The following is a 10,765-nucleotide window of genomic DNA, read 5'->3' on the forward strand; positions in this document are numbered from 1 at the left end:
TATTTTTAAAGAGGAGGGGGGTAAAGGGGAATGTGCGAAAACGCCACGCGGCCATGTAGCGTCTGGCCAGCCAAGAGCTGACAAGCGCAGTATTGATGCCAAAGGTAGGCCGCCCTACATCGATCACATTCAGCCAAATGAACAGATTCTTTAAATATAATTACAAATCCATTCATATACGGGGTCATCATAAAAACCCACAAAGTTGCAGAAATGTTAAGTTCATTACCCTCGTATATTTTTTCAAAAATATTTTAAATACTACATTAGTCTTGATGATATCGGATAAATTATTCATTAATATTCAGGTCTGTTTTAAATCACTATTATACAAGAGCAAGAAGGGTGACAAAAACACGTGTCGTGTACAGAGGAAACTCTACAGGAAGGGAAATGTCAACAATATACAAGAACCAAAACACGCCCGGACAACAAACTTAAAAAAAAGACTGCCTACGCTTAATTAAACAAGTTTTCTTCTTCCCCTTAACACACCACAGTTGAACTTTTAGCGTCCCCTAACTATACACCTAGTCTTTAACTTAAGGTTAGCTGGAGAGCAGGTTAAGTGGGAGGGAGGGGGAGTCGCAATAAAGTGCAAGATGCTAGTTATGCTTAGTTGCATTTCTGCAAATGAGAACTAAATTATCATAAACACGACTTTGCCAAGTATTTTTTTTTTTTGATGCACCGGTTGTATAAACAACGAATTTGAAGGAAACGACAAGGAATGTTGACCTGCACGGGGACAAGCTTCGGACAACACGGCTCAAATCAAACAAGTCATCGCCACCTTTAACTTGCCCCAGTCGACAGGTAGGATCTAAAAGTGACCATAAACAATATTGTTTTCCCCAGCTCCGCCAACAAAGGGAAGAAACACCCCCCAAACCTTTTGTCTATCGATCAATAAAAGCCGGAACGACCGTCTGGTTTTACTTCCTCTTTCCTTCTTGATAACAAAATCGATTGGTTTTTACTTGCGTCACTGTTGCGTTGGTGTGTAGGTAGCTGGTTTAAGCTAATCGCGGCGTAAACCTAACTTCCGAAAATCATACAAACTACACACTACACGCTAAGGCAGTTTTGTTTCTCTCTCTAATAGTCTAAAGCAATGCCGGATTACTGAAGCGCACGACAACGCCTAAACAGTTTCGCGCCAATAAATGTGAACCTACTCGCGTAATTACATACAAACGAATAGGAAAAATAAATAAAATATATGACATTCTTAATCTACATATCAGAGGAATGTCTAAGGGCGTGATAACAAAAAGCATATGGAGACGTGAGCTGCACTATTCCGAATCTCAGCTACCTGCACACACACGTTGCTATCAATAGCAACAACACAACAACGAGGCCGTGCTTTAAATAGAATCGGAATTTTATAGTTCCCAAGCCAGGCCGAATTGCATTAGTTGATGTGTAATAATTACATACACAAGTAAAAAGCAATGCACGTAGAGAAAAACAAATTTTAAGTTATCCCAACTTGTAATAGAAACGCATTAATATTCAGGCACAGTATATGGAAATGGATTCCCATTTGTAACATCCAAACACATTTCACTGAAACAGTAGGATGGGGACTCCTTAATTAGTAAGTTCCATTTTAAAAAAAAACAAGAAAAAAAAAACAACAAACTATTGAGTTATGAATGCTCACAAATACGGTCATGCCTTACAGCTTTTTAATATTCCACTGAACTACAATAAATTTTTTTTTTAAATGAAGGGAGATAACACTTTGAATTAATTTGACATAAATGCTAAAACGGAATGATGTCCCATACATCATGTTGGAAATCAATTTGATATAAATAAACAAAAAAAATTTGAAACTCAATAAAACTAACAATTCAATCTTACTGAGATCACTATGAAAACAACTTATAAATAAAACAACATTGATTCATCTATCACATTAACAATAGCAAGCTGACCCTAGGCAGATCTCACTATCACTTAAATAACCTTTCAATCTTAAAAGTGGAATGGTGTTGTGTAAGAAAACTGTAAATCAGGTTATCTTTCTAAAACCAGTTAAATTACCAGCATACATAATGATCATGCAGCTTTGACATTGCTTTTTCTCAGTGAGAGCAAAAGACATTTCAGAAATTTAATTTGTGATACCCGATTTTGTAGAAAATGGAAACACAAACTACACATCAAGCTTGTATTACATACAATTCTAGCTTGAATGTTGCAGTTGTTAAAAAAGACAATTGAGATAACAAAAAATACTGAGTTGGGTTTAAAATTTGCATCACCTATTGAAACCCAGCATAAGTGTAGATAAATGAAACCCCCAAACCTCTAATAGTTAGAACTTATCCTTTATAAAAGCTATTTCTTTCAGTTAAGTTTATAGAAAAACAATGCAAAGCTGGATGTTTAGCACAGTGCATTGTGTACATCTGATTTAAAATTGAACACAGGCAAAGTTAGACATATTGTCGTGCTGTAAACAAGATGGGATATAACACCACATACAGTTGTTGTCAATCAGTGAATTTAAAAAGAATCTGGTGGGTGCTCTTTTAATCCAGGTGAAAAAAAACTATTAAATTAATGCAACACATGTAAAATGTGGACTGTGCACCTGTTGAGTATTTCACAAAGCTTTTGATAGAACTATTTATAAGAGATTAAAATTAATATAGTAAATTCCAGACAATGCACCAGACAAGAGATAAATAAATTAACAGATCACAAAACATACAATTGCAAAGCCTCTAAAAAAAACAATACATACTGTTACATTAATAGCAATCATATACAAGCTAATCTGTTTACATATTTTTCAGTTAGAAAACAGCATAAATATGATAACTGACAAAAATTCACCACATGTAGCTTGTATTTGTTTTAATTCATTCCAAAAAGAAGCTATGCACAAATAATGAAATTAAGATTTTGAAAATTAGACTGGGCAAATATAGATCATAAAGAATGTAGGGGGCTCCATAGCGGTTGGTTTTTAAATAGTGGGAGGAGTTGCGTGCATGGCAACGATCAATACATATTTTTTTTTCCTTAATGATTGCTAATGTAGAGAGAAAATGTGAAAGAATTATGGCAGTTAGGTGATGTAAATGTTGGTAATTTATCATGCCAATACAGCTGTCCTATAATGTAAAAACTATTTTATTTATGTATTAATTATTTAATGTGTTTAAAGTTCTTAAGCCTACCAGTGTTGACATAATTAGTTAAGAGAGCCCTTTTTTTTTGTATATATTTATAGCTGTATATCTAAAAAAATTATCTCCTCTCCTTTGACCATCAAAGACAGTAACAAGACATCTTATAGATGAGACACGCAGATCATTGGAAATCTTGTCTGTCGTAAGGCTTCAAATACATCAGGTGTAAAACTACACTTTTTAAAAAGTTTTCAGTTAGAGCCTAGAAAATAGCTGAAAATAGATTAACTCTACTGCCTCTGCCCCATGTGTAATGGTCACAAACAAGTAAAGGTGATGATGCAATGCTAATGAGAACTAAAACAGCACTACTTCATCATCAATACTGCACCATGAGAGATGGCAGTTACTAAAATAAAAAGTTGTGTGGGAGATGTCAATGGTATTTAACAGGAGGCATACTAAAAAATGTCATAAGTGTTACCCCATCAGATGATAATCAGGGATAAAAATCTATAAAATACATTACACTTATAGATTTAAAAACAAACAATAAACAATAGAAAACATAATGTCAAAGTCATTTTTATAAAAGTAATCGGTTGAAAGAAAGTAAGAAAGAAAATGGCATGCACACATAAAGGAAGGCAAATTATTCATCAACTTATTTGTTAAATACTTACTGCCATAGTTTGAACTGTTGCTCTGTCCTGAGTCATCATGATCAGTTTGGTAGGATGGTGAAAAGGAGGATTTTACCAGTAACCCCACTGCAGCATGTGAGGATTACCTATTGAAAAGAAATAAGATAGAACTAGTTCAAGTATTAGTTACTGTTATTTAAAGCAGTCTTTACGCCTTGCAATTAAAAATTTAACACTCAAATGATGGATCACAATCAGCCCGTCCCCCCATCCCCCAACACCTGTCTGTCTAATAAGGTACTTGGGTTAGCAGTGCCGAAAGTAAGAGTAGTTCTGACTTACATTTTCATACACAAGCATGAATAAATTTGACTTTCATCTATTTTTGACTTATTTGCTATGTAAATAGCCTGAATCATGAACAGTCTCCCAAGTTAAAAGAGATACAATCTGCATTTCACTGATGATTTGGTTGTGTTTTTCACGATTTGAATGCAGGAAAAAGGTGCAGGTTAATGGGGTATAAACATTCATAAAGATTATAAAGGATAGTTAAGGTCTTTAAGTAAATGCAACATGCAATAACATATATCCATACATTACTTGAATGGGGGGGGGGGGGGGGGGGGGGTGAAAAAGAATCTACTTTATTAACAGAAGAGTATTGTAGATATTCTAGTAGAAATAGAGACAGGTTTAAAAGGCAAGAAAATGCAAAATCAGTTTTCCGAAAAGTTAAAAAAGTGTGTTCCCCCTAAAGTAAAACCATTCGGGCAAAGGAACAGAGACATGGAGAAAAACTGGAGCACATACAGGGTAAAATACAGGCATGTTTTAACACCCTTCAAAATAACACTTAACTTGAATTTACGACAGAAAATTGTGGAATTCTACTAGATTGTCATGACAGAAGACCCAGGCCAAGAATAAACTGAAATCTGAACTGGAGAATGATGATCAATAGGGAAAGAGTGAGTAGCCAGGATATCTGTTGTCAAAGGCCTGTCCCCATGGGACAATGCTTAACTACTACAGTTGAGAAGATAAACTTTTTGCCTCAATCAGAAACCCACAAACTGTTAAAATACAAAAGTGCTTGGACACATTTACAGCAATAGGGCTGGTAAGTAGGTCACCAACCAGTTCTACGGCTCAATAGATCCTGCATGAGCCATAGAACTGGTTGGTGACCTATTTACGAGCCCTATTATTGATACATTGAGCCAGTTGTGTACACAGAATTCTGTCATCTAGATAAAGGCTCAACATTTACTCTACATTACATTTTGATATAAATGTGTGATGAATAAACATATATGAATAGTGAACATTAGCAGTTTTCTGATTTTCACACAACTTTGAAATTAAAATGCATCAAAATCGACACAAATGTGCCCTTGCCAAATGCTGTCATTTTAGTTTTGACAGTTGTCATTTTGAGGGTACGTAGGGATGGGGGTTCCTACCTCCTTAACACCCCCTGCACTCTATCCTGTACTTTGACAGAGCCTGCACAGGTGTGAAATTGGAGGTGACCTGATGCATAGTCTTCCAGGTTACCTGATTAATTTACAATTTGAGGAGGTGAAGAAAATTATTAACCACAAGTGTAATTAAATGTGTTCACTCTCAAAATATATAGCTTCATTTCTTCCCCTGTCTATAAGATTATGTTCGTGCATTGGAAACAATCCTTTATTTCTTAATAAAGCACATATAAATTATTACTATACCTAGTTTAAAAAAAAAATAAATAAATAAATCACCCAGCAGCTATATCATTGGTTCTAATTAAAAACATGTTCACAAATACAAACTATCTTTGAAAAGTAAAACTGATCAAGATATGCAAAGAATATAGTTAAAAGCTATTTTCTGTCATTTAAGAAACAACAATCACCCATGGCAGTCATGTCTTATTTATTTATGAGTTATAAAATTAATTGAAATACATCTTGCTGTGTTTACCCTCGTACATGACAGAGAGAGAGCAGTGTCTACAGATGGAGAAGTGATCAACACACTCTCTTATGGCTCACACATTCCATGAGCTTAATTTTTAAACACTTTTTTTTATAGAAAGCAAAGATGAGGTTTACTATAAAATTGTGTCTCAACATAATATTCACTTTTCTAAAAATTATAAAAACAAGCTAAATTTGAAGGTTTTAATTTATAAACAGCTAGAGTAGTTACAAATGTGGTACAGAAATGTACAAAGATTAATTGTTAAATAAAGCTACAAACAGTTAAGTAAGAAGTTAGCTAAGTGGAAAACAAATATGGTTTAATATTCAGATATGTATGAGCAGATAGCTCCTAATATTTTGTAATAAAGAAATGTTAGATTACTTAGTTGTTGTTATTGAAACTACAAGCACTACAAAGCCATATTTTGATTCACAAGAGCTGTAGGACATGAAAATTAAATAGTGATGGACTGGTCTGATAGTAGAGCTCATGACTGCTAACCTGAAAGTCACTAATTCAAATCCCGGACACAAGTATAAAGGACATCCCTGAACCCACACTGCTATGATCTGATGGGTACCTGATTCACATTAGGGGAAGTTTATTTAGGGGGCTGGACGGACATAGTGCTGACCACACAATTCCCTTGTACTTGTACTATAAGGTCACTAAAACAGATAGACCTTACTGCATCTGCCCCCATGTTACTTGAGCTTGGATGGAAAAGGCAATGATGATGTCAAGCTCAATATTAACAAATAATACCTATTGCATTACTGTTTAGATCGTACAATTTCTTAAATTGCACAGATAAACAGAAAAATTCCAGGTGAAGACAGTATAAGCTCAGGAAAACCAAGAAGTCATTTGTAAAATTGTGTAAGATGTCTGGAACATTGGAAAATAACCCTGAGAGAAATGAAACACTGGTGCAGCATCATGCTTCTCTGCTCACTACATTTTGCAGGATCATTCTAGACAGAATCTCCACAGTTGCAGAAGAAATAAACCGGGAGTGATCTCCCCATAACTTTCTCGAATATTCTTATATATAACACTACGGCAACTAGGGATGCAGACATGATTTTTAAAAATAGAATAGAATCTCATAGAAGAAAGAATTGCGCACTAAGTAAACGCAAAACAAAATGTGTATAAAAGTGTGGAATATTGTTAGTATTTTATAAATTCACATGCATGTTTTGAGAAATTGGAAATAGCGTAAATTTCTACTTCATGTCAACGGAAATTACTCAAAAGTTGATAGACGGCAGAGAATCAAATCTGTTACTTACATATGAAATTTCATTTATCTATCTGAAACAGTACTCAAGTTATAGGCTTTTGAAAAATTCAAAGTAGAAAAAGTTGCACTTCCGGTTATCGGAAATTGCTGGAAAGTTGATACGGATCTACAAATTTGATAAAATACTTATACATGAAATTTCACCAACTTAGCTTTAACGGTACTCAAGTTATTGTGTTTACACACAAGATTGCAAAACTAAGTTTTTCCGAATCAGGGAGGTGTAAAACGTTGAGATTTGCAAAAATCTCGAATTTTTCTTGCACGATTACAAGACTTTCTCTATACTTCGTATATAGGAGAAAGTAAAAATGTAAAAAGAACCAAATGAGTTTAGGAAAGGCAAATCGCACACTGACCACATATTTAACTTGAGACAAATACTAGAGCAAAATTAAGAATGGAGCACTTACTGTATGCTTTAACCTTGGAGTATAGAAAGGCGTTTTTTTTAAATAGCATAAACTGGAGTAACCTCTCAAAAATTTTAAAGCAAACAAAATAATTTTTGAAAGTTTCAATTGGCAAAGTATGATTCAGAAGAGTCATACGAGGACCTAATCTCTATCCCTACTGATCTGTAAGCTAGTCAATGACAATCTGATGCAAACTATAGACAAAAAAAGACATGCAAGAAAAACTTTTTTCTCGCAATTAAGGGGTCAGGCTCAAACAAAAACAAAACCAAATTATGAAACAGTGCAACTAGTAAATATTCCCATTGAATATAAATAACGCACAAGTAGAAGAAGTAAATGCACAAGTATGAAAAATGAATGCACTTATTTGCCAAGCAAAAAAAAAAGTTATCGAAGAAAATCTTTTCCAAGACCAAATTCAAAATTTTCAAAAGTATTTTCCTAAGCGCACTTCTATATTCATCCAATAATTGCTTTCATTCAGGTCACCTGCAGTTATTCATGAAAGTGAGTACATAAAAAAAAAAAACATGAAAAGCTTATTGAAATCACTCCTCGCTTGGGACGTGATTGTAAGCATATTAGAAGAGAGAAGAAAAGTCATTCATGCTTCCTGGATTTGCTGGATAACTGATGAAAACAGACACTACTTCATCTGCTATTATATTAAATTTAAAAAAAAATAGCAATGTTTTCTGAATCTACCTCCTTCCTCTGTCATGAAAAAGACTATTCCCAGTCATATATTGCAAGAAATAATAGCCCACTGAGACTAGCTTCTGTCAACAAGTAATTGTAAATATCATACTTGTAGGGAATAGGTGGTCATCTAAAGTGTGTGCACAGGTGGTATAATTTTTGTTTGGACATCATAAATGGATGACCTTTGAATATCTCTATTTTGTGTGATTAACCAGAGAGGTTCGAAGATTTAAACAGTAATACAATAATAAAAATGTACAACAATAGGCCTACATAGGTAACACTACTTGTGTTAGAAGCATCTAATTTAAAACTTCCACTCTCAAGGCACAGATCAGTGCGAGTGTTCATTAGAATTTATGATTATTTTCATTGAAAGCAAAAAGCTAAACCAATTAAGCAATAACATTTGTCTTAATATCTAGGCCCTAGGGTTTGAGTGCATTTTGTTGAGGTTGACCCATTAAGCCTAGGCCAACTGTCAATGATGACAAACATGACAAGTATCAGTATCTAGATTCTAGCTGTATCTATGAAATTCTACTCTTACTTAAAGTTACTTATATGTTGCTAGCTGCCTAATTACCATCTAAATCTAGAATAAGTAGATCTACTGTATTTTTAGATCTGGATTAGTGAGGTTCTAGATATAGAGTAGATTCTCCCAACTAAGTTACTAGTCTAAGTACTAAGTTTAAGAGAGTAGGAGAATAAGAGATCTAGATCTAGCCGCTAGCCAGATTCTGAAAATCAAAATACCTCTCCAGAATCTAGGCTGTAGAATCTATTTTATGTTAAATATCACCAACTCAATAATATTGTTTAAAGCTGGAGCTTTTCCTATTCAAACCAATGTTAAAACTTTACAGAAGGAACAATTAGCAAGTACAGAGTTGTCTGTTTTCTTAGAGGCAAAGCAAGATCTTGATTGTCTTTTAAATAATACGGAAGCCGCCATCTTGGTTCATAGACAACATGGCGGCCACTGTGCTGTGCGTGGAAAATCTAAAGTACTGACGCAACATAAGCACTTCACAGTCCAAACATAAACAAACGCATGTACAAAACACTAACAAAGTAAAATTAAATAAAACGTAACTTTCGAAAACAATAATATTCATTAATCATACATACACCTCAAAACATAACAAGAGACGTGTCGCGCCACGACTCGCATGCCAGACAACGCCTTTCGATTCGGCTGTGTCGCAGAAAAATACGTTGGTGTGAATGTGTTAAACGAAACTCAGATCTTGCATTACCAAAAACAACGTCATAAAATTGAACAAAGTTTAACATGGAATTTTTAAACTCATCCCATTTTAGTTTATGAGAAGTAAAGGACATGGTTAAATTAGTAGACGAGAGGGGTCAAATCTTGAAACTAGACTAGACTACTTCTCTAGTAGAAGCGAGGGTAATAAACATTCGCCCTTCACTGCGCTGTTTTTTTACCTTCAAAGTATGTTTATTACATATGTAATTGACATATATACCTTACCGTAAATAAGCCAGAGTGGCTTGTGTAAAATTGCCCCGTATTACAGGCAAATTTCAGGACAGATCTTTATTTAAAGACCTCTATTTAGATTGTGGATATCCCCCTTCAGTTGGCCATGTTATCCAGACAAATGGTCTTTCGATGAAGAGGTCACATGGAAACCGTACCGGAAATAGTCGATGCTGGAGCGTGTAAAATAGTGCATAGTGGCTATGGGGAAATCAAAACACAAACAATGGCTAGGAGTTGTTGCCATGGTTAGCTAAATCATTATTATAGTGATAATATAATTTAAAAAAAAATTTAATCAATTTATTTAGGAGTTTATTATAGATCTTGTTATGTATGAGTTTTAGCCTAGTTCACTTATATAGTTTTGGTTCTAGATCTTGAATTCTAGGTCTTTGGACAACATTGCTTTGTTTTACAAATAAAATAAAATATTTAGATCTAGAGGCCTGAAATTTTTTTAAAGGAAGGGATATACAAAATAATTTTTAAAAAAAATGTGTGTAATGTGTAGCCGAACGGCGCATTGCGGTTTGGCCATGGAACGAGTATTAGTGTTACTACTGCGTGTAGGAATAAATTGATACTTGGACTAAGATCTTTTGTAACTCTTGTTTTATGTATATTATGTACACTTTGTCATATGCATATATTCAATAAAGATGGTTAAAAACAATTTATAATTTGTTTTCTGTTGTGCCCTCTACCATATTGTTAAATACAAAGTAATCTGACAGAACTACTTTTTCTTGATCCGTGTCCATTCAGGGCAACACATATTTGTCACCACGAGGCTACGCTAAATATTATGGCGCGAAAAACAAGTTTAAGAGCAATAATTTTATAGTCTTGAGATAATTTTAAAGGTTGTTTACCATTCCGTAAATAGCTAATTTTGCAACATACGTCACAGAGTATGACGACTATAAAGGCTAACTTTCTTTCTAGGCTACATATACATAGCAAACATTTTCACTGCCTCGTATCCACATTTTTTAAAACCAGTTAGGTAGCAAAGAGAAATCAAGTACCGGTTAGGCTAGGCTATTGTAAGCTCCACC

At 34.3% G+C, this 10,765-nt stretch overlaps 1 protein-coding gene across 3 annotated transcripts in view; it reads right to left on the reverse strand.

Annotated features, from left to right (window-relative positions):
- Positions 1-9,833, reverse strand: part of LOC131951004 (la-related protein Larp4B) — a 30,556-nt gene extending 20,723 nt beyond the window's left edge. For 2 of the 3 annotated variants that reach the window (XM_059313247.1, XM_059313243.1), the window contains exons 1-2: positions 9,696-9,833; positions 3,836-3,942 (exon numbers count right to left, since the gene is read on the reverse strand). In XM_059313247.1, the coding sequence (XP_059169230.1) occupies positions 3,836-3,874 (39 nt within the window). In that variant the 5' untranslated portion in view covers positions 3,875-3,942; positions 9,696-9,833. Of the gene's footprint in view, positions 1-3,835; positions 3,943-8,953; positions 9,015-9,695 lie in introns of those variants that run through there. The other variant, XM_059313244.1, reaches the window with a different exon arrangement.
- Between the last annotated feature and the right edge of the window lie 932 nt (positions 9,834-10,765).

Source organism: Physella acuta, unplaced genomic scaffold (assembly GCF_028476545.2).
Source record: "Physella acuta isolate Inbredline_101_S28 unplaced genomic scaffold, ASM2847654v3 ptg000793l, whole genome shotgun sequence".
Classification (NCBI taxonomy): Eukaryota; Metazoa; Mollusca; class Gastropoda; family Physidae; genus Physella; species Physella acuta.